Source organism: Oncorhynchus tshawytscha, linkage group LG02, assembly GCF_018296145.1.
Source record: "Oncorhynchus tshawytscha isolate Ot180627B linkage group LG02, Otsh_v2.0, whole genome shotgun sequence".
Taxonomy (NCBI): domain Eukaryota; kingdom Metazoa; phylum Chordata; class Actinopteri; order Salmoniformes; family Salmonidae; genus Oncorhynchus; species Oncorhynchus tshawytscha.
This window is the reverse complement of record NC_056430.1, coordinates 34,504,780-34,532,768: the sequence shown is the minus strand read 5'-3', so window position 1 is coordinate 34,532,768 and position 27,989 is coordinate 34,504,780. Positions and strand designations below refer to the sequence as shown.

At 41.1% G+C, this 27,989-nt stretch overlaps 2 protein-coding genes across 5 annotated transcripts in view; both read left to right on the top strand.

Moving 5' to 3' along the window:
- The window catches only part of LOC112217189 (sodium-coupled neutral amino acid transporter 3), a 67,777-nt gene extending 60,853 nt beyond the window's left edge, over positions 1 to 6,924 (top strand). For all 4 annotated transcript variants that reach the window (XM_024377475.2, XM_042297224.1, XM_042297233.1 and 1 more), the window contains one exon: positions 5,982 to 6,924. In XM_024377475.2, the coding sequence (XP_024233243.1) occupies positions 5,982 to 6,086 (105 nt within the window). In that variant the 3' untranslated portion in view covers positions 6,087 to 6,924. The remainder of the gene's footprint in view (positions 1 to 5,981) is intronic.
- Positions 6,925 to 17,003: 10,079 nt separating this feature from the next.
- The window catches only part of LOC112217206 (guanine nucleotide-binding protein G(i) subunit alpha-2), a 104,814-nt gene continuing 93,828 nt past the window's right edge, over positions 17,004 to 27,989 (top strand). The window contains exon 1 of the mRNA XM_024377488.2: positions 17,004 to 17,854. Coding sequence (XP_024233256.1) covers positions 17,737 to 17,854 — 118 coding nt within the window. The 5' untranslated portion in view covers positions 17,004 to 17,736. The remainder of the gene's footprint in view (positions 17,855 to 27,989) is intronic.

Sequence of the window (27,989 nt, the reverse complement as noted above, 5' to 3'; positions counted from 1 at the left end):
CTTGGGAAGTTTGTAGAGGACATCCTCTAGTGTCGGCATGATGTAGTGGGATCGTTTCAGTGCTTGGTCCAGATGCTTTGGGTTGATGCAGACCCTCAGCTTCTCTATTTTTTTCACTATGACCATATTGCTGATCCAGTCAGTTGGTTCAGTCACAGATGTCATGTGGCCATCGGCCTCATACTTGTCCAGCTGTGCCTTCACAGCCACTTTCATTGCAATGGGCACATTGCGAGGAGCACACTGGACTGGAGTGATGCTCTCATCCACTTCAAAGTGTACCTCCGCAGGCACTAATTCAACGGGCATGTTGAATACATCGTCATATCTGCTGCGTAGTTGTTCTTTGGACAGGGGTCCATGCTGGACATGATCCACAATGTGCAGGTCATTTGGTACAGTGAACTGCATCAGTCCCAGGCGGTCGCATGTAGAGCCTGAGAGGAGAGGATGTTGACTGGTTTTCACAATCTCAAACTCCTGCTTGTGTTTGCGTCCCCGAATAACACATTCGGTCCCAAAGGTGCCTATAGAGCTCATTAGCTCTCCTGAGTACAGCTTTAGTCTAGTATCGCTGGGCAAAATATGTGTGTCAGGTGCCAAATTGATTTTGTCATGCATGTAAATGTCACTTTCACTGTTCAACTCTGAACATTGAGTGACATCATCAACACAGTGAATCTTGCCCTCACTCACCCTTCTTTTTATTTTGTGACACACTTTTGCAAAGTGATTATTAGTTCCACAAGCTCTGCATGGTTTTCCGTAGGCAGGGCAGTGCTCTTTGCCACGTGTGTGTGTGTATTCCCACAGAATTTACATGCTACGGGGCTCTGTGTTCACCGTTCGTGGTGAATTACTCTGCCTCGATTGGTTTAGTCTGAATGTCTGCCTAGCAACAAGGTGAACAGTATCAATGTCGGAGCGTGGGGTTTCGATTTCCATTGCTCTCATTCTCATGTCAGTGACTTCAGCAGTGCGGCACATTTCAATGGCAGTTACTAATGTTAAGCCTCTCTCTCTCTCAGTAGACGCCGACGCGTAACCTCATTTGCAATTCCCAGTTCTATTTTGTCATGAAACAATTCATCTTTCAATCCCCCGTTTTTACAAGTGCCGGATTTTTCTCTCAAACGGGTTACAACGTTGTGTACTGACTCACCCTCTTCCTGTTTGCAGCTTGTAAACGAACCGCTTGTAAATTACGTTTCTGGCGTGATTGAAGGAATTCTCCAATGCATCCAATATAGCCTTTGCATCACACTGTTGCCGTTTTGTGAGGGTGAGATTGTGCCGGTAGATATGCCTGCAGTCGCTGCCCATTAAACTCCTCAGAGTTGCCGCTTGTACCTCGTTGGGTTTCTCATGTCGCCAGCGGTATAGTCCTCAAGTTCATCCCTGAAGTTGTCCCAAATAGTATTCCAGTCCCCTGTGAGAATCATGGAATTTGGTGGCGGAATGTTCGCTGCCATAGCGATGGAACAGGAGATTTCTTTACCTTCAGACATCGAGTTAGGTAGTGATTCTGGCTAGCCAGCTAACGAGTTGATCAGTGTTGTGACTAGGAGTAGGAAACGGCGTGTGTTCGCATATGGAACGTAACTGCGCCTATACTGTACTTAGCTAAAAAAAAAAAAAATGTGTGTTTTTCGAGCCACTTCTGATACCATGTATGATATGTTGGATAAAGGAATAAAGACAGACACCAATGTCAAGTTCAATAGCCTTGTTCATGCATTGTACACATCCTTACACGCGGAGTCCGGGGAACAGTCCGGCTAGTCGATTTCCTATCAACTAGACTCTGTAACAGACCGCCATGGTCTACTTAGCTAGCAAATGCAGCTAGCTAGTTTAGCCTTAACACCCTGCTCATAATACCCTGCTCAAACAGAGGGATGGTATGTTAGCTAGCTGGCTATGACTTTCCAACACAACACAGTAACGTTAACTTTTCCAAGTCAAGGTAAGCTTTTGGTATTACAAATATATTGCCACCGAGGTCTGCCGGTGTAACTGCATACTGACTGTACGCTAACGTTACTGCATGATTGTAGTGGGTTTACTAAGGCGTTAGTCCTATTAGCTATGCTGACTATGACGTTACTTTAGCTAATATGGTGACAACGAAGTAGGCTGTTAGAGGTTTGGCTTGGAAAGGTTTTCTCACCTGGATGCATACAGCTGATTTGTTGTGCATTGAAGTCCACAAGCAAAGGGAAAAGAAGCAATACAGCGTGGCTGTTATGAGAGTGAACTCTGTTTATGCGTGGTCAGGGGTGTATTCATTCTGCAGATTCTGTTGAAAAACGTTTCTTAAACGGAAGCAAATTAAACAAAACAGGGATAAAAGTATCTGAATTTGTCCAATAGAAACTCTTGTTTGCAACTGTTGGACTAATGATTACCTCCTATATCAGCTAGATGCAGGCAAGAGTGTGCAAGGCGGTATTGAATGTCACTGTCTGTCCATGTGTCCCTGTCTGTCACCTCAAATTTGTCTCTCAACCTGTGTGCACCTACGTTGTAAACGTTCACTCATAGGCTAGGTTGTAGCAACCTCATGATGGGCATAGGGAAAATTTGAGTATCATGTAGTAGCCTAAACCTATTGCTGTTACATTGAACTGGGTGAATGGAATATGAATGAGAGTCATCCATTATGCTATAATAGAAATAAGGCCATGCTCATGAAAAACAATCGACCTCCCTCATGTTAAATGGCACTGACCACCCATGGTCTAAGCCGGGGAGGGGGTGGATTCTTCTAAGCTAACATATGTAATTGTTTTAAGAAGATCATACAAAGATTCCTTTTGCTATTTCATTTAGAATGTAAGACCCCTTGTAGTATCCCATTAAAATAAAAAAGATACATTATTTGATTAAAAGATGTTTTGGGCCTTACTGCTATTAGCCCATCCAAATGCATTGAATAACAGACTCACTACATGGAACAGATAGTCCCCCCAAAAAATGTAAAGGAAGTTTGTTTTGAAGTGTCTCCACTACATCTGAGTTATTTAACCCCTTATTTTTAGCAGTAAACAGTCTCCATATTTACTTCCATCTATACATTTTTTCAGCTGGTACCGGGGGACCTTCAGACGAGTCTTGTGAGGCCTGTGAGGCCTTTCCATAGAGGGGTCATAATAGTTCTTAGGCCAAACCGTTCGGAAGTTACAGAAGATTTTGTGAGAAGAACGATTTTCGGGATGCCTCATGGTCTGACAAACTCTAGCTCTGTCGCCTTTTATCGTAGATGTGGAAGTGCATCATAAGTGGATGCGGTGGATTGAGACGCATCCAATGCAATAAAACGATATCTGTAGCTTAAACGGACAGATTTTTATGGGGATATTTTTATTACGTTAATTAGATTTCCACCGGGCGCAGACGTCGACCTTAGGGGGTTAAAGATAATAAATTTTTTACACACATGACATGTATCTTTTATGTCTGTTAAGTATGTGCATGTGGACAATTAAGCATAAGAGCATATAATAGAAGGAATTTGGGTAACACTTTATAATTACTCAACGTAATAATGCATTTATAATGGATTAGTAAATAGTTAATTCATCATTTAGTAATCATTACTCCCACATTTGTAAATGTTAGAAAACTAATCACAGATTTATAAACAACTTTTATAGTGTTAAACAATGATTCATAAGATCATTCATCTCGGACAAGGTGACTTTTATCAATATATTTGGCTCTATTTACTCTCAGATTTTAAAATGATAACTAGCATCAAAGTATACATCATGCAATACTACAAATCCCTGCAAGCTCCGGCAAGTTATCTCTCACTGACACCTTTGCTAACAGGTACTGTGTCAATTTAAAACTTGCACAAGAAATCTCACAGAATTGTGAATTTAAAGAAATATTCCCAATTTATTCATTACTACATTTAGCTAATATTAGATATTTAATCCAGAGATTCGTACTCGATATGGCAGTCTTGTCCAGATGATCATGGCATTTGTAGTTCTTTATGATAGCCACATTAGCAGCTAATTAGCATTTCATTTTTGGGAGCAAATACAGGCAAATATATTGAAAAAGTCACCTTGTCCAAGAGATAATTACATGGTTATCAAAACGTCATGCCAGGGTGATCCTACACGAATCACAGCCATTATTTTTTAAATGTTTCTAAAAGGCAGCTAGGTTTTATGGGTGTAACGACTCATACTGTGGTACTCTATCTCGGTTAACCCAGAAATAAAATATTACATCATTTGTTCAGCTGCGCCTGCGTGCTTAAATTCTGGGTCCATACGTGTGTAGAAATTGGGAGTTCCGGTTTGCAAAGACTCAACCCTTGTGTGGCACATGGAGAAGTGTGACATTTACTCCATAGCCTTAAGTGTCCTTGTTTGTGCTGCTCAATTGGTGTGTTTTGAGTGGTGTGACCGGTAGAGACGCTTGAGAGAGGAGGGTCACGTGTGTTTGTAAAGCAGAGGTTCCTGGTTCGAGCTCGGTATGCGCCAAAATCAGGAGTAAGTGGTACTAAGCAGCGTGGCATCCTTTACAGAGGTGAATAGTGATTTAAATTTACAGTTGCCCTCAGCTCAACGCCAGGGTCATTGTTGAATACATTTGAGTGGTGAATGTAGCACATGGAGAGGTGTGAAATGTCCACGTTTGCAATGCTCTATTGCTAGCTTTTGAGTGGTGCGACCGGTAGAGACTGTAAAATGTGTTTGTGAATCAGATGTCCATATAATCCAGTGAAGTAAACCCAAATACCCAAACTACTGCTGCTCTTTATCCTACGCATTCCATCCCGTCTCGAACGATTCTTCGGTTTACAAGCAGAATCTGTCCATGAGAGATTAAGAGCAGACTGCTTATGAGGTAAGGAAATAAATAAATATCTGAATAAATGATTTTGCCATTACGGTTAAAGAGTTACTACCTTCAGAGGCCCAGTAAAGGTGCCACCAAACAAAGCCACGTGTGAAAATAGTCTGCGGTTAAAAGACTGAAGCACAGGAAGTGTTTAAATGTTATACATGTAACATTTCTACCTGCAAATCAGACATGTAAAATCTCCACCTAGATCACATTTCAGTAGTAAGAATAAAGGAATAAAAATCCACTCGAGAAAAAATGGCCGGTCTGGACAGCTGTTGTGTGTAACTACATCTCCATGTTTAATGATTAGTTTGTGTTCTCCAGGTTGACAACATTAGCAAAACGTTCACATTAGAACACTTCCCTAAGCCCTTGCAACAGTTGTTTCACAACAGGTTTTGTGAATTAAATGTTCAACATGTTTCCTTTAACATCCTGTGTTGTGTGCTTATTCTTTGACCATTGATTTGTTCTGGGCTATTTTGAGACCTTAAGGAGCATCGGGTACTGCTGAAACGTCTACCAATGTCATGTCCATCTTTTTGTGAGAAATTCCACTGGTCACTCAAAACATTTATAAAGTATAAATAGCACACATTTCAGATGAGGCCACTCGTAAAAATACGTAACTAATGATTAGTAAATGGTGTATAAGGACCTATATTAATGAACAGAGTAAATATTAATAAATGATAAATAAACTATTTACTAATCCATTATAAATGCTTTATTATGTGGAGTTATTAAAAAGTGCTACCGGAATTTGACTCTGAGCTTTCAACTGGATTAGAATATCTACAGAGAGAGTGCCTGAAGATTATGTGCTGAAACAATGTTTGAAGTGCTAAATATAGATGATGCAGATTAAATGTATTCACTCATCCATTCAGTATTCATTTGAAATATGTGCTGAGTGAGTAATGCAGTTTTAATGTCATGCCACACTAATATCATAATTCACGTAAAGAAATTGGTACACAGGACCCAGACTACAATAATGGTGGTTTAATCACTTTGAGTGCATGAAGGCTGAAACTAAGTGACAGAGTTATCAACTGTGCGCATTACCTCTCTCTCACTCTCCCTCTCCTCTGCCTCCCTCTCTCTCGCAGGCTGCCTGCTTCGCTGGAATAGGCTTCCTGTTTATGGTAATGAGCCTCAGCTTTATCCTCATTGATTGGACGTCGGGGAGTAGCAAAGCCAGCAGCGGTCATTAGGCTCCTTCTATAAGTCTTCTGTTTTTATATTGTAAATCTAGACCTGTATTGTATTTTCTCTGTGTTGTCATGGATCATATTTAGTAGAAGATGCACTATCTCTTCCTCCAGAATGAGTGGGCCATAGTGTCTAGAGATGGGGAATTCAATCTTCTGGAGGTTTCTGCTCCCCGTTGGACTGCTTCTCACTCAAGGTCCATGGAATTGTAGCCCCAGCCAAACTCTGTATAGAGGGAAAGGCCAACATACTTTCCTGGGGAAGACGATAGTGCATTAGAAAGACATGGAAAGTCATGCTGGCTTGCTGAATCTGCCACCACCTCCCATTCCAGCCCTGCCCTCCAGACCAGACCCATAATCTATTACCCTATAAACGTGTAATCTGTCAATCACAGCAAGAATCTAACTGCCACACTCTAGTCTAGATAACCACATAGCTTTCAGTAGGGGAGAAGAAGACACAACAGATCGTTGGAGGCTGGGCAGTTCTTTCATATTTGTAGGCCAAGTCTACTGTGTTAAGTTATTGATGTAGTTAGGTCATGGCAATATTCGGTACAATAGCTGAGGGAATGTGGCATTAAAAGCTATTGGACAGAGGCAGAGCGGTGGTTACTGTGGCAACGTCCAGTGACCCGTGCTGGTGTTGTCACCCCGGTGGCCAGATGCCATCCTTAATCTACACGCTCGGCTTCATTCCTCACAGATATCAGAGGATGGAACCATGCAACTGATATGCAACTGTACAGTGTGTGCAGTCTTATGACTCTATCATTACAATACAGTATGAAATATATACAGTATCAGTCAAAAGTTTGGACACACCTACTCATTCAAGGGTTTTACTTAATTTTACTATTTTCTACATTGTAGAATAATAGTGAAGACATCAAAACGATGAAATAACACATATGGAATCATGTAGTAGACGAAAACGTGTTAAACAAATCAAAATATATTTGAGATTCTTCAAAGTAGCCACCCTTTGCCTTGATGACAGCTTTGCACATTCTCTCAACCAGCTTCACCTGGAATGCTTTTCCAACAGGAGTTCCAACATATGCTGAGCACTTGTTGGCTACTTTTCCTTCACTCTTCACCAACTCATCCCAAACCATCTCTATCGGTTTGAGGTCAGGTTATTGTGGAGGCCAGATCATCTGATGCAGCACTCCATCACTCTTCTTCTTGGTCAAATAGTCCTTACAGCCTGGAGGTGTGGTGGGTCATCGGGTGGCAGGTAGCCTAATGGTTAGAGAGTTGGACTTGTAACCGAAAGGTTGCACGATCGAATCCCTGAGCTGAAAAGGTAAAAATCTGTCGTTTTCCCCTGAACAAGGCAGTTATCCCACTGTTCCTAGGCCGTCATTGAAAATAAGAATTTGGTCTTAAAACCTGTTACGGCTAGACGTTCCGTTAGCGGAAGATTGCAGAGTGCAAAATTCAAAATAAATTATTAGAAATATTTAACTTTCATAAAATCACAAGTGTAATACACCAGATTAAAGCTTAACTTCTTGTAAATCCAGCCACCATGACAGATTTAAAAAAGGCTTTACGGCGAAAGCAAACCATGCGATTATCTGAGGACAGCACCCCATCATACAAACACGTGAAATCATATTTCAACCAAGCATGTGCGACACGAAATTCAGAAATAACGATATAATTTTTGGTTGAAAATGATAGTCAAATTAAGTGCAAACCAGATGTGATGGTGTATAGCTGCAGAATGCTGTGGTAGCCATGCTGGTTAAGTGTCCCTTGAATTCTAAATAAATCACAGATAGTGTCACCATGCTTCATGTGGGAACCACATATGCGTTCATCTACTCAGTGTCTCACAAAGACACGGCAGTTGGAACCAAAAATCTCAAATTTGGACTCATCAGACAGATTTCCACTGGTCCATTGCTTGTGTTTCTTGGCCCAAGCAAGTTTTTTATTTTTATTGGTGTCCTTTAGTAGTGTTTTTTTTGTTGCAGCAATTCGACCATGAAGGTCTGATTCACATAGTCTCCTCTGAACAGTTGATGTTGAGATGTGTCTGTTACTTGAACTCTGTGAAGCATTTATTTGGGCAGCAATCTGAGGTGCAGTTAACTCTAATGAACTTATCCGCTGCAGCAGAGGTAACTCTGGGTCTTCCTTTCCTGTGGTGGTCCTCATGAGAGACAGTTTCATCATAGCGCTTGTTAGTTTTTGTGACTGCACTTGAAGAAACTTTAAAAGTTCTTGACATTTTCGGCATTGACTGACCTTCATGTCTTAAAGTAATGATGGACTGTCGTTTCTCTTTGCTTTTTTGAGCGGTTCTTGTCATAATATGGACTTGGTCTTTTACCAAATAGGGCTATCTTCTGTATACCACCCCTACCTTGTCACAACACAACTGATTGGCTCAAACGCATTAAGAAGGAAAGAAATTCCACAAATTAACTTTTAACAAGGCGCACCTGTTAATTGAGAGAATGCCAAGAGTGTGAAAAGCTGTCATCAAGGCAAAGGGTGGCGACTTTGAAGAATTTCAAATCTCCAATATACCTCCAATATATTTCTTTAACACGTTTTTGTTTACTACATGATTCCATATGTGCTATTTCATAGTTTTGATGTCTTCACTATTATTCTACAATGTAGAAAATAGTAAAAATAAAGAAAAATCCTGGGATGAGTAAGTGTGTCCAAACTTCTGACTGGTACTGTATATACAGAGATATATATATATATATATATATATTTTTTTTTTCCATTATTTTTTTGATAAAGAAAGATTGGGTATGGACTTTTCAGTCTATCCTCAGCAACAGTATTAAGGCTAGCATTTCACATTGGTGTGTCTCTTCAATATGTGCACTGAACTATATCAGAATAGCTTTTTCATGGTTCGAGGAGCAGCTCTGATGTCTAAAATGGAAGGAAAGCCTGGCTATGAGCTGCCTCCTCAGCCTGGCTATGAGCTGCCTCCTCAGTATGAGAGTCTGTTATCGAGGTGTTGGAGGTGGAGGGTACTGTTAACCTCATCCGGGATCAGTGGGGGTGTATATCTCTGCATTGTCATGTTTTGATATTGAGATGGCTCACTGATCTAGGACCAGTGTTCTAAGTGTAAGAGGAGGCTCTCTACCCAGGTTTGTTGTTATGCTGTTTCTGAACATTTACTAAGAGTAATCAGAGATAAACAAAAAAACTATTTTAAAAACTCACAGGGTCAATTCATTACGTGGAGAATCAAGGATGGCGTGTGTAAATATAGTTATTTCCAGGACAAGCCCGTTTTTGAGCTTGGTCCCTAACTAAAGATTAGTCTAGTGACATGGTGCCATGATGAGAACACAATGTGGTGTCAATGTCTCTCTAACATCCCTGCAAAGTAGGTGGTTAGTTATAGCACTGTCAGCTGATAAGCACAACTTTTTCCAATAGCCAATTAATCAATTGACATGCAAACAATTTATTTGTAAGATACTCATACATTTTATAGATATGATTTTAATGGACTACCCTTTGTAATAACCATCTATGAACATGTGTCTAAATCCTAAGTAAGTCATATAATCCTGTGTATGTTACATTACAAAAATATATGTATTTACGGTCTAACATGGTACAAGGATGATTCCTCCAACTACTTGAAGCTCTTTCTCTCCTGTTCGGTGTCTGCATAGTGCTCAGCAGTCCTGCAATGATTTAAGTGTGAACATGGTGTGTGAACATGGTGTATGTCTGTTCATCTGCTTCAATATGGAAAGAACACAACTGTGTACAGTGGATGTACTGTGAGGATTGTAAGTGTGTCCATGTTGTTGAAATGAAGCATGGATGTATTGTATTTGAATTGTGGTACTTATACACTATATTGTATTGTGAAACAATCAAGGGATTCATTAACCATACGTGTAACTGAAGTGTTGATCTCTTATCATTATGCAGTATTTAATGAGCATGTAAGATTTAAAAGCCTGACTGAACCTTTCATAATTTCCGACTAGAGTGTTGTCAGGTATGAGTGGCATATTATTACTGGTCAGTTTTTTTAAACATCCCTGTCTGCCAACTCCTTGTGTTGAGCAGGTTTGATAGATCAGGTGAAATGTCCCTTGTGTCTCTCTGTTGTTTTGCTTGTGATGAAGTTGCAGATTCAACATTACATACAGTGAGTGCTGTAATATTGTACACGAGTATTGTATCATTGTTCTGTCAAACCTAGTTGTGAGGGCAAAAAAAGTCCTCTCTCAATCAATCATTGATCAACTCTTCCCCAGAGAATGATGACCATTCTGCATGTTCCAGTATATAGAGAGACTGGTCAGTATCAGCCAGCTCAGCTCTGCTCTCTCTGTCTATTACTCATTTATGTCATAGCTTAACAGATGATTCTGTTTCCATTTAGATAAAGATCAATGTTTAAAGTCAGATATTTTAACAACATGTTTGTGTTATTCTGATGCCATATACAACTGTTACTGGTATATTATTCTGGGGCGGCAGGTAGTCTAGTGGTTATAACGTTGGACTAGTAACTGAAAGGTTGTAAGATCAAATCCCTGAGCTGACAAGGTAAAAATCTGTCATTCTGCCCCTGAACAAGGCAGTTAACCCACTGTTCCTAGGCTGTCATTGAAAATAAGAATTTGTTCTTAACTGACTTCACTAGTTAAATAAAAATTAAAAAAATCTGTGACATACAGTATCAGCCCTTAAAAATATAATTTATTAGCACCAGGAGGCGAAAGTCATTGTAAAAGTGGCTGATCTGATACCTTGACTAGTCTGGTAACTTGCTCCATACAGTATCAAACTCTCATTTCCTTGTGTGATTTAATGAAATTGGTATATAAGTTTATAACAACTTTAATGAAATATTGACTTCGGCCAGCATTTATAAATAATGTATATAAATGTAAACCCTTTTCATTCAATATGCATATCTAGTTTTCATAATGTAAATAGCAGGTACAGTTTTAGTTTGATAATTAAAAAGATAAATGTAATCATTTTTAAAGTGCTTTTAAACCTATTTGCCCTTCCTTTTATGTCTTTATTTTCTTGTATATCAATATATTTGAATACATTGCTGGCAGTAATTGTACTGTAAACAATGTTGCAATAAAAATAAAAAATAACATTATCCTTTTGGATTTTTCATCATCATGATTTTGGAACTTCTAAATAGGTCCTATTGCACCAAATACAGTGGAGCAAAAAAGTATTTAGTCAGCCACCAATTATGCAAGTTCTCCCACTTAAAAAGATGAGAGAGGCTTGTAATTTTCATCATAGGTACACTTCAACTATGACAGACAAAATGAGAAGAAAAAAATCCAGAAAATCACATTGTAGGATTTGTTATGAATTTATTTGCAAATTATGGTGGAAAATAAGTATTTGGTCACCTACAAACAAGCAAGATTTCTGGCTCTCACAGACCTGTAACTTCTTCAAGAGGCTCCTCTCTCCTCCACTCGTTACCTGTATTAATGGCCCCTGTTTGAACTTGTTATCAGTATAAAAGACACCTGTCCACAACCTCAAACAGTCACACTCCAAACTCCACTATGGCCAAGACAAAAGAGCTGTCAAAGGACACCAGAAACAAAATTGTAGACCTGCACCAGGCTGGGAAGACTGAATCTGCAATAGGTAAGCAGCTTGGTTTTAAGAAATCAACTGTGGGAGCAATTATTAGGAAATGGAAGACATACAAGACCACTGATAATCTCCCTCGATCTGGGGCTCCATGCAAATCTCACCCCGTGGGGTCAAAATGATCACAAGAACAGTGAGCAAAAATCACAGAACCACATGGTGGGACATAGTGAATGACCTGCAGAGAGCTGGGACCAAAGTAACAAAGCCTACCATCAGTAACACACTACGCCACCAGGGACTCAAATCCTGCAGTGCCAGACGTGTCCCCCTGTTTAAGCCAGTACATGTACATGCCCGTCTGAAGTTTGCTAGAGAGAATTTGGATGATCCAGAAGAAGATTGGGAGAATGTCATATGGTCAGATGAAACCAAAATATAACTTTTTGGTAAAAACTCAACTGGTCGTGTTTGGATGACAAAGAATGCTGAGATGCATCCAAAGAACACCATACCTACTGTAAAGTATGGGGGTGGAAACATCATGCTTTGGGGCTGTTTTTCTGCAAAGGGACCAGGACGACTGATCCATGTAAAGGAAAGAATGAATGGGGCCATGTATCGTGAGATTTTGAGTGAAAACCTCCTTCCATCAACAAGGGCATTGAAGATGAAACGTGGCTGGGTCTTTCAGCATGACAATGATCCCAAACACACCGCCCGGGCAACGAAGGAGTGGCTTCGTAAGAAGCATTTCAAGGTCCTGGAGTGGCCTAGCCAGTCTCCAGATGTCAACCCCATAGAAAATCTTTGGAGGGAGTTGAAAGTCCGTGTTGCCCACCAACAGCCCCAAAACATCACTGCTCTAGAGTAGATCTGCATGGAGGAATGGGCCAAAATACCAGCAACAGTGTGTGAAAACCTTGTGAAGACTTACAGAAAACGTTTAACCTCTGTCATTGCCAACAAAGGGTATATAACAAAGTATTGAGATAAACTTTTGTTATTGACCAAATACTTATTTTCCACCATAATTTGCAAATAAATTCTTTAAAAATCTTACAATGTTATTTTCTGGATTTTTTTTTCTCATTTTGTCTGTCATAGTTGAAGTGTACCTATGATGGAAATTACAGGCCTCTCTCATCGTTTTAAGTGGGAGAACTTGCACAATTGGTGACTGACTAAATACTTTTTTGCCCCACTGTATGTCCCTTTCGAGGGCACTATGTACTAAATAAACCTATAATAAACATATTTCTTCATACTGTGGAAGAAAATAATTTAACAGTTGATGTTCATCAAACAGACACACAAATCACACACATTCTGTCCCATAGCCTCTATTTTAAGCAGTGCTGTTTACTTCTCCCAGGCAGATTGCTCACTGAAGTATGATGATGATGCGTTTATGTTCATGTGAAAATGCACGCTGGCCTCAACTGACACTGTATAGTTGCCAATGGTGACAATGAATCACTAGGTTTCAACAGATCACTAACTTGTCAAAACCCCTCCATCAATCAACAAACACTTATTTTGTACTTCAATATTGGAACAGAATATCGGAACAGTGTATTGGTGTTGAGAAGCTATATAAATTCATGGATTTGAAAACAAGATTAGTCTATCCAGGCTGTGTCACATTAGGCTGTGATTGGGTGTCCAATTGGCAGCGCACAATTGGCCCAGTGTCGTCCGGGTTTGGCCGGGGTAGGCCGCCATTGTAAGTAAGAATTTGTTCTTAACTTACTTGCAGAGTTAAATAAAGGTTAAATAAAAAGAAAATATATCATTTTGATATATAGACTCAATGTATTCTTTGGCATGCACTGTAATGGGTTTTGTTCCATTCAGATGGCATTTTACAAAGAGAGTATCATTTTGAACAACACTTTTTGTTTTAAGATTGGCTTGGCGGGGAAACAATTAAAGTACATTTCGACAAAGCAAAAAATAGCCCTGTTGTAATGAGCCATCATCAGACAGTGAAAGATCATTCTGCCCAAGATGTGGACACATTTGATACAATTGTGTTTCTTTTATACTGTCTATTATGAATAAGTTAATTTCATTACTCCTCCAGCAATTGTCAATACCGAAATGTAATTAACTTTGAAATGAGTGTAGGCTGCTGTGCTTAAGCTGAAGTGGCATGTCTTCTGTGCTGACAAATCAAATCAAATTTTATTTGTCACATACACATGGTTAGCAGATGTTAATGCGAGTGTAGCGAAATGCTTGTGCTTCTAGTTCCGACAATGCAGTAATAACCAACAAGTAATCTAACTAACAATTCCAAAACTACTGTCTTATACACAGTGTAAGGGGATAAAGAATATGTACATAAGGATATATGAATGAGTGATGGTACAGAGCAGCATAGGCAAGATAGGGTAGATGGTATCGAGTACAGTATATACATATGAGATGAGTATGTAAACAAAGTGGCATAGTTAAAGTGGCTAGTGATACATGTATTACATAGGATGCAGTCGATGATATAGAGTACAGTATATACGTATGCATATGAGATGAATAATGTAGGGTAAGTAACATTATATAAGGTAGCATTGTTTAAAGTGGCTAGTGATATATTTACATCATTTCCCATCAATTCCCATTATTAAAGTGGCTGGAGTTGAGTCAGTGTCAGTGTCAGTGTGTTGGCAGCAGCCACTCAATGTTAGTGGTGGCTGTTTAACAGTCTGATGGCCTTGAGATAGAAGCTGTTTTTCAGTCTCTCGGTCCCAGCTTTGATGCACCTGTACTGACCTCGCCTTCTGGATGATAGCGAGGTGAACAGGCAGTGGCTCGGGTGGTTGATGTCCTTGATGATCTTTATGGCCTTCCTGTAACATCGGGTGGTGTAGGTGTCCTGGAGGGCAGGTAGTTTGCCCCCGGTGATGCGTTGTGCAGACCTCACTACCCTCTGGAGAGCCTTACGGTTGTGGGCGGAGCAGTTGCCGTACCAGGCGGTGATACAGCCCGCCAGGATGCTCTCGATTGTGCATCTGTAGAAGTTTGTGAGTGCTTTTGGTGACAAGCCGAATTTCTTCAGCCTCCTGAGGTTGAAGAGGCGCTGCTGCGCCTTCTTCACGATGCTGTCTGTGTGAGTGGACCAATTCAGTTTGTCTGTGATGTGTATGCCGAGGAACTTAAAACTTGCTACCCTCTCCACTACTGTTCCATCGATGTGGATCGGGGGGTGTTCCCTCTGCTGTTTCCTGAAGTCCAACAACAAGCTAACAAGCTAACACAGCTACTCTGCTCAGGAGAGCTCATCAACTGGAATATTTTTCAGTCAAATATGGTTCACTAACATTCAGATACAGTCCCTGCCATATCAGTTGGCTGTGAGGAAATGACCAGTAGGCATACTACCACATAGAGTATACAGTCTAATTGATCTGATCTTAATAGCTGACATTCAGTGTCTTGAGGTTTTGAGCTCTGATTCAATGATTAAGGTAAATAATGCATCCTGAGTCAATTAATGGAAAGGGTTAGTATCTGGAATTTATGTTTTCATTCTGATCATACAGACTTGTGTGCACACCCAAGACCACAAGGGGACACCCAAGAGCCATAAGTGAGATGCTTACAAACTATGCATACCATAAAACATAAATTAAACGTAGTCGTCCATCCCTTTTAATAGCCAACCATTGGCACATATTTCCACAAATAAACAGCTGTTTCAAATAAACATCAGGTCTAAATAAATTGTTTGCGAGTGAACTTCAGTGAGTACCGTACAGATTACGCAAAAGAAGATTGCGGAGAGCAACATCATTGCCATGGATGAGACAGCTGTGTGGTTTGACAGGGTCAGCTCAACTAGGTGGTGATACAAGGCGCAACAAGTGAGAGAATGGACCTAATCATGTTTAAACTGGTCACAATAAACAGTGTGGTAGTCTTTTCAAATTTTATTGAGCAGAAGCTGTGTGCATTAAGGAAATAGACACCTGGCTCAAATAGAAAAATGTCTATAATAAGCACCGGTTGTGTTCAGTGATTGAAGCAAATAAACACCCCAGCTACTAATTTAAGTTTTATGGCACTGAATTTAGAGCTTTGACTAAACAAATACAGTAGAGTAATTTATTCTGTATCTATTTACAACTGTTAAACAATCAGAGCAATGTTGACAGGTCTCTTAAGATGATGACTTAGTCTTGTAACAAGCTTAAAATAAATACAAGTAAAAACTAAACAAAAAAAACTAGATAGACCTAAAAATGTGCATCTAGTTGTAAAGCCTGGAATCACTAGTTTTATTTAATTTCCCCTACAACAATGAATTATGTTTTCAAGACGAAAGAGTCCTGCAAGCAATTTTCACTCTAATGAAATTGACCTTATTCTATTCATTGCAATGAGAGAAATGTAATCGGCAATAACGGATTTTTGCTAAATTAAATTAGATAACTAAAACTTAGAGTTAATGAGATATCAAATGAAAAAGCTCTCAGTGTAATGGTTCTCCTCGTCATCTGAGAAAGAGTAGTCAAGATCGGCCAGAACGTGACACTCAGTCATGTATTAAATGTTTTGATTTACAGTACCAGTCAAAAGTTTGGACACACCTGTTCATTCAAGGGTTTTACTTTATTTTTTACAATTTTCTGCATTGTAGAATAATAGTGAAGATATCAAAACTATGAGATAACACATAGGGAATCATGTAGTAACCAAAAAAGTGTTCAACAAACCAAAACCTGTTCACCCCGCTACCACCCAGAAGGCGAAGTCAGTACAGGTGCATCAAAGCTGGGACTGAGAGACTGAAAAACAGCTTCTATCTCAAGGCCACCAGACTGCTAAACAGCAATCGCTAACTCAGAGAGGCTGCTGCCCACATTGAGACCCAGTCACTGGCCACTTTAATAATTTGATAACTAGTCACTTTATACAATGCACTCTAAATAATGTAACTTTAATAATGTTTACATATCTTACATTACTCATATCACATGTATATACTGTATTTTATACCATCTATTGCACCTTGCCTATGCCGCTCAGCCATTGCTCATCCATATACTTACATGTACATATTCTCATTCACCCCTTTAGATTTGTGTGTATTAGGTAGTTGTAGGGGAATTGTTAGATATTACTGCACTGTCGGAACTACAAGCACAAGCATTTCGCTACACTCCATTAACATCTGCTAACCACGTGTATGTGACAAATAAAATGTGATTTGATTTGAACGCAGGAGTGAGACTACAATTTCAGGGAAACACTACATTTTCCATGAAGCAAAGTAGGTGGGCGTTTTTCGCAACGGGCTGGCACTGCTAAATTGGGAGCATAGGGGATTGGGAGGTGACAGAACTGTCTTCGTTTTGTCGGCCAGACTGAGGAACTTCACGCTGTTACGGGTGTGGCTTTGTACGTGATAAATCTTTACGAAGAGAAGAATGCATAACGGCACTCACACACTTAACGACTAAATTAAACACAGAGGAAGAAGAGAAAATAGAATAGCTTCTTCACAGTGGGTATGTGAATTTTGGATACATTGCAAGTTGGCAACGGAATCCATCTGCTCTGCCGTCTTCACAGCTGGAATACTTTTTACTGAAGTTCCGTGGGCCCATTTCCTTGCGTTGGAACCTGCGAGGCTGATCTTGAAAAGTGAACTTGACTGATTGTATTGACGGGCCTCAAAAGAAATTGTTGTTACTCAAATAGTGTCCGCGTAATGACAGACAAATTACTTTTCCGTATTGGCTTGGATAGCATGTCACTGGGGTTGAAAAAATAGGCGTCAAATTAGGTTTTGGAATATTAAAAACGAGTAAACATCTGGAATAGAACTGAATTGGGACTAAATCGAATAAAGTATTTGTTTGCTGGTTTGTGGACGAATCAAACTTATATCCCAGTCGTTTTTCTCAAAGGGGAAGTTTAATTTCTCAACCTCACAACACTGTTCTGGGAACGCTTTTTTTTTTTAAACGCTCCCAGGCATACAGTCCTAAATAGGCAACATTTTTTGTGTGATATTGTCCGAAAAACAGCAGTCCTGAAGCGTGCACTTGGAACCATGGGGTGCACAGTGAGTCAGGAAGATAAAGCTGCACAAGAGCGGTCCAAAATGATTGACAAAAACCTTCGAGAAGATGGGGAGAAGGCGGCGAGAGAAGTGAAACTGCTCCTGTTGGGTATGTACCATCAAGCACTCTATTCTAATATCTGAATCCAATCGATGTAGAATCGCATGAACACTTGCTACATTGTATGCAGTTACGGTGTTGTGAGCTGGCGATATTTTAATTTAATTGTAATTTTGCGACGTAACGGGCGTTGATTAGTCTCAAGCCAATCATAAGCCTCAGTTTGACTGTTGCCTAGGTTCGGGTTTTCGAGACTAGGCATCATGATGCATAGAGGACATTTTCGTGGTAAAGCTTTGAGGTCCAGAGTGTGCGCGGAGGACTAGGCCATGTATCCTGCGACGCTACCGAATCTCTCTCATTAACCATTTTGATGTACAGCTAGTTACATAGCCGCGTTTTTGTCTAATTTCATAGAAGTTTTTCTAGCCTCCAGTGCGCAACTGGAACAGAGTAGGCTAGTCAGAACCAGTAAACACACATTTGAGCCCGCGCTCCTCCTGCTGTCATACATTAGGGGAATGCCTCACCAACAGAATTTTCTCAACTCTTCAAGTATTCGAAATAGAAAAGTCGTGCGTTGACAGCAAGTTATGTCAAGGTTTTATTACAGTCAAGTAGCAGACCGTAAAAACTATCATATCCTAACATAAAATGACACCAACAATCTAGTGGTTTCTAAATGATACCAGCATAATGTAGCCTTTAGGCCCAGGCCTGAAAGGCTGTAGACTGTTAAGTGATTGATAATTCTAAGGTCTGAACATGTCAAGTATAATGAAATACCTAACTTGCAAGCCTTACCCAACAGTGCAGTATTCAGTATCAAAATACAATAACTCATAACTCATTTTTAAAAAAAGTAAATATAATTCAAAACTGAAATGTGAGCTACAGTGTATACAGTGCCAGTACCACATTTACAATGTGCAGGGATACTTTAACTCAAATACTGCAGTATGTAAATGTAGGCAGGGATTAGGAGAAATGGAATGGTAGCAGGATAAATAATAATATTGTAAGCTAAGGGAATATTTCTGATTTACTTTGATTGCTCTTCAGCTGTGCCTACTAATGATAACCACCTCATGGATGTAATGGGTTCTTCAGACCTCTCCAAGCAATGGCAGATCATTCACGGCATGTGTCAATGTAGGTCCTAATCGATAATGATTAACCGCAAGCAATAGACTCTGGCTTACAGTTTTGCAGTCTGTGAAGTGCTCACTATGTTAGAGAATTGAAACATTATAAATATCTTTGGTTGGCTCCATTTTATTCTGTTGTCTGTACTCTGGATCTGTTCATTTTGCCCTTCTAACTCAGAACACCCCCACTTGTTGCAATCAGCGTAAATCTCAAGGTTGCGTCAAAGCCGATTTGATAGTGACTTTGGTTAGTCGGGTTCTTCGGTAATACCAGCATGTACAAAAACGAGCTGTGTCCACCTTAGGGCACTGTAATAAAGTTTAATTAACGTGGTGTAAGTGTGTGTGTGTGTTTGCGCTGTGTGACGGAGTAGGGACTGTCATGACAGACAGTCATTTGGATCCTCTGATTCTAGTGCCATGACTTCTCTGCCAGTTAAATATTTTGACTGAGGTCATATCATAGCCGCCCTCTTAACCCCCACCCCATGCTGAACAGTGACAGTGAAGTCTTGCTTCATGTGCACTTTGCTCCCATTCTCATTATTGTTTTGACAGAAACACAGGGCTCCTGTTAGGAATATGTTGGAGCCCAAACAGGCAGCCAAAGCTTGAGCCAAAACCAAATACTCTGTTAATGTCCTGACGAATGGTGATCGGCGTGAGTGTCAGAAAATAAGCTTATGACTCTAAATGCTTCCTGAGAACTGAAAGGTGAGGTAAGAGGGAATCCTGGCATTACCTTGAAAATAATGACGTTACATTGATTTTAGCGCTTTTTATTGGAAATTCCAAAGCCGAAAAGGGTAAACGTTCAATTGCCAAAACATTGCCAATATTCCATTGTCTCTGATAAGGTCCACATTGGGTAGACAACAATAGAAACATAGGTGATGATAAATAAAATACTTCAGTTATGTATATTACTTAGTTTTTATTTGATTACTTTAAGGAATGAAAAATAAAGTAATCATCTCATACAGTGGGGCAAAAAAGTATTTAGTCAGCCACCAATTGTGCAAGTTCTCCCACTTAAAAAGATGAGAGAGGCCTGTAAGTTTCATCATAGGTGCACTTCAACTATGACAGACAAAATGAGAAAAAAAAATCCAGAAAATCACATTGTAGGATTTGTAATGAATTTATTTGAAAATAAGTATTTGGTCACCTACAAACAAGCAAGATTTCTGTCTCTCACAGACCTGTAACTTCTTCAAGAGGCTCCTCTCTCCTCCACTAGTTACCTGTATTAATGGCACCTGTTTGAACTTGTTATCAGTATAAAAGACACCTGTCCATAACCTCAGTCACACTCCAAACTCTACTATGGCCAAGACCAAAGAGCTGTCAAAGGACACCATAAACAAAATTGTAGACTTAAACTCAGTTTTTCACAATTCCTGAAATCTAATCCTAGTAAAAATCCCTGTCTTAGGTCAGTTAGGATCACCACTTTATTTTAAGATTGTGAAATGTCAGAATAATAGGATAATTATTTGTTTCAGCTTTTTTTTTTCATGACCTCTCCAGTGGGTCAGAAGTTTACATCCACTCAATTAGTATTTGGTGGCATTGCCTTTTAAATTGTTTAATTTGGGTCAAATGTTTCAGGTAGCCACTAAGTTGGGTGAATTTTAGCCCCTTCCTCCTGACAGAGCTGGTGTAACTGAGTCAGGTTTATAGGCCTCCTTGCTCGCACACGCTTTTTCAGTTCTCCCCACAAATTGTCTATAAGGATTGAGGTCAGGGCTTTGTGATGGCCACTCTAATATCTTGACTTCCTTAAGCCATTTTGCCACAACTTTGGAAGTATGCTTGGAGTCATTGTCCATTTGGAAGACCCATTTGCGACCAAGCTTTAACTTGCTGACTGGTGTCTTGATGTTGCTTCAATATATCCACATAATTTTCCATCCTCGTGATGCCATCTATTTTGTGGAGTGCACCAGTCCCTCCTGCAGCAAAGCTCCCCCACAACATGACGCTGCCACCCCGTGCTTCACGGTTGGGATGGTGTTCAGCTTGCAAGCCTCCCCCTTTTTTCCCTCCAAACATAATGATGGTCATTATGGCCAAACAGTTCTATTTTTGTTTCATCAGACCAGAGGACATTTCTCCAAAAAGTACATCTTTGTCTCCATGTGCAGTTGCAAACCGTAGCCTGGCTTTTTTTATTGAGGTTTCAGAGCAGTGGCTTTTTCCTTGCTGAGTGGCCTTTCAGGTTATGTCGATATAGGACTTGTTTTACTGTGGATATAGATACTTTGGTACCAGTTTCCTCCAGCTTCTTCACAGGGTCCTTTGCTGTTGTTCCGGGATTGATTTGCACTTTTCACACACAAGTACGTTCATCTCTAGGAGACAGAATGCATCTCCTTCCTGAGCGGTATGACTGCTGCGTGGTCCAATGGTGTTTATTGATTGTACAGAAGAAAGTGGTACCTTCAGACTTTTGGAAATTTCTCCCAAGGATGATCCAGACTTGTAGAGGTCTACAATTTTTTTTTAGGTTTTGGCTGATTTCTTTAGATTTTCCCATGATGTCAAGCAAAGAGGCACTGAGTTTGAAGGTAGCCCTTGAAATACATCCACATGTACACCTCCAATTGACTCAAATGATGTCAATTAGCCTATCAGAAACTTCTAAAGCTATGACATTTGCTATTTCCTGAGGACATTGCATTTTTGGATTAAATGCTGCATTACCCCTACAAAGCGTTATCAGATTGAATCCCGGCCTTGGACTCTATTCGATCAGGTCCAGTGACTCATATTTGGGAGTAAGTCCGACATAGCATTCTTCCTCTACAGCTAGAATGCATGTTTGAATTAACAATCAGACTATTTTTTATTTTACACTGTGAACATTGTCTTTGTTAAAAGCATTAACCAAGGTTTAAAGGTAAAGTCTGATTGAGCTGACATATGCAGTGTTTTCCGTGAATGCTATCTATGTGAAAGCGGGAACTTTGCCCTTAAAAGGTGCATCGCCGAAAAAGTGCAATCGAATTGAAACTCAGCCCTAAAATGAATAAGGCTGCATTGTCTTTATTCAAGGTGTATCACTGGAGGAGTTTGCAGGATAAAGTGTTGGATCAGTTCTTGACAGGTTCCAATCACACATTCCGTCCTTGGCTTGGACTTGTAAACTAAAGTCAGTGTGACATCCTCTAAGAAGTGCAACATCTCACCTCTTCCTAGAAGCCCTTTTAGGTCCCTTATTTGGTGCTGTGGTAACCTGCAGAAAGCTGAGAAAAGCCTTACCACTATATCCTGTTCACTTGACGAAGCCAGGGAGAAACCTCCTCCCGCCTGTTTGTCCGTGATGAGTGTCTTCTGAACTATTCCCCCCCCCACCACCACCACCAGCTGCTATTTTTGGACCTGTGGCAGATAGAAGGGAATGATGGATCTCTTTTCTCCCTGAACCAGGAGTTGGGGCTGAACCAGGAGTTGGGGCTGAACCAGGAGTTGGGGCTGAACCAGGAGTTGGGGCTGAACCAGGAGTTGGGGCTGAACCAGGAGTTGGGGCTGAACCAGGAGTTGGGGCTGAACCAGGAGTTGGGGCTGAACCAGGAGTTGGGGCTGAACCAGGAGTTGGGGCTGAACCAGGAGTTGGGGCTGAACCAGGAGTTGGGGCTGAACCAGGAGTTGGGGCTGAACCAGGAGTTGGGGCTGAACCAGGAGTTGGGGCTGAACCAGGAGTTGGGGCTGAACCAGGAGTTGGGGCTGAACCAGGAGTTGGGGCTGAACCAGGAGTTGGGGCTGAACCAGGAGTTGGGGCTGAACCAGGAGTTGGGGCTGAACCAGGAGTTGGGGCTGAACCAGGAGTTGGGGCTGAACCAGGAGTTGGGGCTGAACCAGGAGTTGGGGCTGAACCAGGAGTTGGGGAATGCTAAAAGGACAAATACTACGTTATTCAGAACCTCAGCTTTGACATGGGTGTTTGTAGCTAGAGTAATTTATTGCAATATATTGAGTTTATCCCTCAAAGACTCCAGTGTTCAATAACAGGAAGCACACGTTCAATGACTTCCCTTCAGGTTTTGGGCTTTGATTGACATTTAATCTCCTACCCCCAGCAGCTTGAGCATCTGTGAATTCTGTCACAATTTATTTTTTATGTTCTTCGATTATTTGTATTTTTTTGGTTTGTTATTGACTTTTTTAACCTCCCATTTTCAGTTAAGCTGGGATGGAAATTTCCCTTGGCAGCGTCTTCCTCTCCTTTAAACTGTGTGAGAGTGGCAGCTCGGTTTGTGTGAACATGTCTGAACAGTTCACAGGCTTTGCTTAAGACACACACACACACTTTTTCTCTCTCACGCTCATATATATATATAATATGAACACATTGCTTATAGGCATGCCTTGCATTTATGTAAATACAGAAGCATGCTTTCATGGCCACACGATACGCGGGCAAGGCAATGTAAGTGCTGTTATGTCTAAGCAAGGTTATTTAATGTCTGAAAGTGTGCACTGTGTACATCCACGTTCCTCCCCTGCTGTCTGCTTGACGGGTGAGGTGATTTTAAGGAAGCAAGGCGGAAACAAAGGACGGCTTCTTCACAGGACATGACTAGATGTTTTTTAATTTTTTTATTGGAGTATGGCTGAGGAATGCTGATCGGTCTCGGGGGATGAAACCTTGTCTATTTTAAGTTGGGAGGAAACAACTGATATGGCAGCCCTGTTATTTATTTCCATTGGTAATGAAACTATAGGAGTACTCTTTTATGACATGACATGCAGCACATGTACTTCATTGTGTTATAGAAAACTATTAGGACTGCAACATAACTCGCCCAGACTTTTTGTGCTTCCAGGCCAAATGTATCAGGCATTCTGTTCTGTGTGAGTGCACTGTGGTGACATGACTCAATTTATGTTGCAGCTCATTCACATTTGAGAGGTCTTGATTGAAATAGAAAAGGAGAGCTTTCAGAAAAGCCATATATATATATATATTTTGGCGTGTGAGTATGCGTCAGTGTTGAGGCATACTTTGACACACCACTGTTGCTGCTCTAGAAAGAGGGACTGCTGACGTAGGATCGCTTCAAGCAGCAATTACTTCTCACCAGCTTAGACTCTCCTGCCCACAGACAGGGGGATTAACACAACACCAAATCAGCATTCCTTCTTCCTCTTTTTCTTCTACTTTTTCTTCAGCTTTCCACAACATCTGAGGCCCTAAAGAATGGACCTGTCTTCTGTCCCCCTCGTTGTGGTTCTCCCTGGATGTGGGGCTCAGGGCAACCTAGAGGAAATCGCTCAAGCCTGTTACTGTTAATACAGTTGCCACCTCCCATAGACATGGCCTCTGAGTGCAGAAATCAATGCTAGCTAACTGATTTACAGATTGAGCTGCCATTTAAATGTAGGGAGATGAGCTGTCTGTGACCACCACCCAGGCACATTCATATCTATCACTCGGGAAACACTACACCAGCCAAGTACCACGTCTGATGCACATACCTCTCCTTTTCTGGGAGTGCTTTTCCGCACAGAACTCAACGTCAATTGTTGTGGCTGTGTGTGTTCATTCTCTCTAAGAATACAGAAGAAAGCCGATGTTTGCTGAGCTAACTTGATTAGACGAACAGCTTTGACACATCTAAGCAGGCGATATCCTCCTGTAGCTTCATGGAGAACAAACGGCTGCCTTTATTTCTCTAATTGCCTTGATTTGAGTCTCTTCCAAACACTGTATTGATCACACTGAGAGGCTGTATTGACCTGCCTGCTGGTGGTGAGCGTCGTCATCAACTGGAGCGAGGCCCAGACTGAAACCTGAGAAACAACCATGGTGTGATCTTAAGACCAGAGTGCTAGAGCCTCCGAGGCATGGCTGCCATCCTCACGTTGAACATAAACCTGCAGACACCTATTAGCTGTGTGTGTGTGTGGGAAGATTGGTTCTTCCTGGAAACCGGTTGTTTGTCAGACCTGGCTGCTTTTCTAACCGTTTCTTCACCAATATAACAATTGAGGCGCAGTTGAGTTTTGGCTGAAGTATGTAGCCTACACACTTTATTTAATTGAATGGAGGAGGTTGAGTGGAGTTTCCAGTAGCAGCCCACTCCAGAGTGGTGTGAAAGTAAGACACCATTCCAGAACTGTTGGGCTCCCGAGTGGCGCAGCAGTCCAAGGCACTGCATCTCAATGTTAAAGGTGACACTACATTCCCTGGTTTGATTCCAGGCTGTATCACAAATGGCCATGATTGGGAGTCCCGTAGGGCGTCGCACAATTAATTGGCCCAGCATCGTTTGGGTTTGGGCGGATTAGGCCATCGTTGTAAATAAGAATTTGTTCTTAAATTAACTGACTTGCCTGGTTAAATAAAATGCAAACAAATGAAAGATGTTGAGTGTAGATGTCATGCTATAATAGCTACATGAGGAGACATGTTCTATAGCTACCTGTATGAGCCCTGCATAAACCAGGCTTAGTCCCCCTTATTACAGCTGGTAGCAGAGTTCTGTGGGCTGGAGGGTAATTACAGTACACTGATTACAGATGGAGCAGTGGTTCTGTAAGGAACAGAGTCGGTCTGACACTGTCTGCTGACATCAACAAACGTCCCTCTGTATGACTGCTGCTCCCAGCGACTCAGACATGACTGCGAGCACACCCAGACATGACTGCGAGCACACCCAGACATGACTGCGAGCACACCCAGACATGACAATAAAGATCTAGTGAAATCAGTCTAGTCTAAGGTTGTATTATTACTATTCACAGCCGGGTGCTGAAATGACGACAAAGCTTTAGAGGAAGATATGTTCAGCAAGTTGGCTCCAGCGCATGTTTGAAGATGTGATACTGTTTACAAGTAGGCTATATTTGCAGCGTTCCATTTGTAGTGCCACCCATTTTGCAGTGAGACGTGGTGGTTATGAGATCATCTGTGCCAAGGGGGAGGTAAACATCCTGTAATTACAGTGTGAGTTGTGAGGATAAAGCCTGGTCCTGCAGACACTAGGTCTCCATGTGGGTCCACTGGGACCCTCCAACTAACAGCACTGATAACTGGATAGATACTCTGCTGTTGAATCCTCTCCTCTGCTCCCTCCCTTCCTCCGCCGTCCCTCTCTGCCTCAACATACACTGACAATATCTTCAATTCTCCCTGGTTGATTAATAAGAACACCAGAATATCATCCTGACGGTTTCAGTGATGAGAAAAGGCCATTGGGGCCCATTTGAGCTTGCTGTTTTTGTATCTGAACAAAAATATAAACGCAACATGTTAAGTGTTGGTCCCATGTTTCATGAGCTGAAATTTAAAAAAATCCCAGAAATGTTCCATATGCACAAATAGCTTATTTTTATAATTTTGTGCACAAATTTGTCCCTGTTAGTGAGCATTTCTCCTTTGCCAAGTTAATACATCCACCTGACAGGTGTGGCATATCAAGAAGCTGATTAAACTGCATAATCATTACACAGGTGTACCTTACATTGGGGACAATAAAAGCCCACTTTTAAAATGTGCAGTTTAGTCACAACACATTGCCGTAGATCTCTCAAGTGTTGAGGGAGTGTGCAATTGGCATGCTTACTGCAGGAATGTCCACCAGAGCTGTTGCCGGAGAATTGACATTTCTCTACCATAAGTTTCCGCCAATGTCGTTTTAGAGAATTTGGCAGTACGTCCATCTGGCCTCACAACTGCAGACCACATGTAACCACGCCAGCCCAGGACCTCTGTATCCAGCTTCACCTGCAGGATTGTCTAAAGGGGTTTGGGGGGATGCTGAGGAGTATTCTGTCTGTAATAAAGCCCCTTTTGTAGGAAAAAAAAGCATTGATTGGCTGGGCTTGGCTCCCCAGTTGGTGTACCCTACCTAGTCATGTGAAATCCATAGATTAGGGCCTAATTGATTTCCTTATGAACTGTAACTCAGTAAAATATTTGAAATAGTTTATTTTTGTTTGTTGTATGTAAAGATGTGTCAGCAGTAGCTGTACTAAACACACACACACACCCAGACAGCCCTGTGTTGTGTTCTGCTGAGCTAGGCTCTGCTCTGGTCTGGTCACGCTGTGGTGTGAGAGGCAGGGACAGAGCTCATTTGGCTGTGCCGTTTACCTCTAACGTCTCTGTGTGGGAGAGCAAAGTGGGCACTGCTGCATGTTAGTTAGTCTGCAGATGAGCCTGTACAGCAGTATAGGAACTGTTGACTCATTACAAAAGTTTTTTTTTTTGCTTGGACCATAGGCAACAATCTACCAAAGGTCTACTTTGCTCCACTGTTCTGTCATGTGGCCCCAGGACAAGAGAAGTCTTTGTCTGTTCCAGATATAGCCCTGGTTGCCTTGCCTGCCACCATACACTAGCATGACCCTTTCAATCTCTGGACCACTCTGAAATCACAACAGATTTGCCAACGGCTACAAACCCCTATTGAATCCAGAGTCCACAACCTCTTAAAGGCGTCCTCATGCTTCCCAGCCAAAAGAGTTCAGGAAGAGTTTGTGCATATATTATGACATTTTGTCATGTCTTTTGTTCGTTTCAGGCACACAATGTTTTCTGAAGGCAAACAGAAGTAGGTAGCCGAAGTCTACGCAACTTCTGTTGGTGATTGGTCAACAGAGGGGTCCTTCAATAATGTCTTTGTTGTCATTCAACGAGAGATGACTCAGTTTCATCAATTATTTTTATATTTTTTTTATTGCAAAATACTGGACTGAACATCTCAGATGTAAAATTGTGCAACTAAGATCTCTGCAAAAACATCAAAACGAATGACAGATTTCTTTGATTAATTGGGACTATTTTGTGGAAGTGTATATTGGCTGCAGCCTCTTGAAATGCACAAACAGTCCTGTTGCTGCTGCTTTTTCTAGTTCTCCAAACGAAGGTCTTAAGGGACTATGCATGTAATCTCTCCTCTCTCACAGCACCCCTCCGCTCCATCATGACAACTCCCTCCATCCCCTCTCCTCAAAAAATACACTGATTTAATGGTAACTTGGCTATATACACAGGGTACCAGTGCAGGGGTATGAGGTAATGTAGG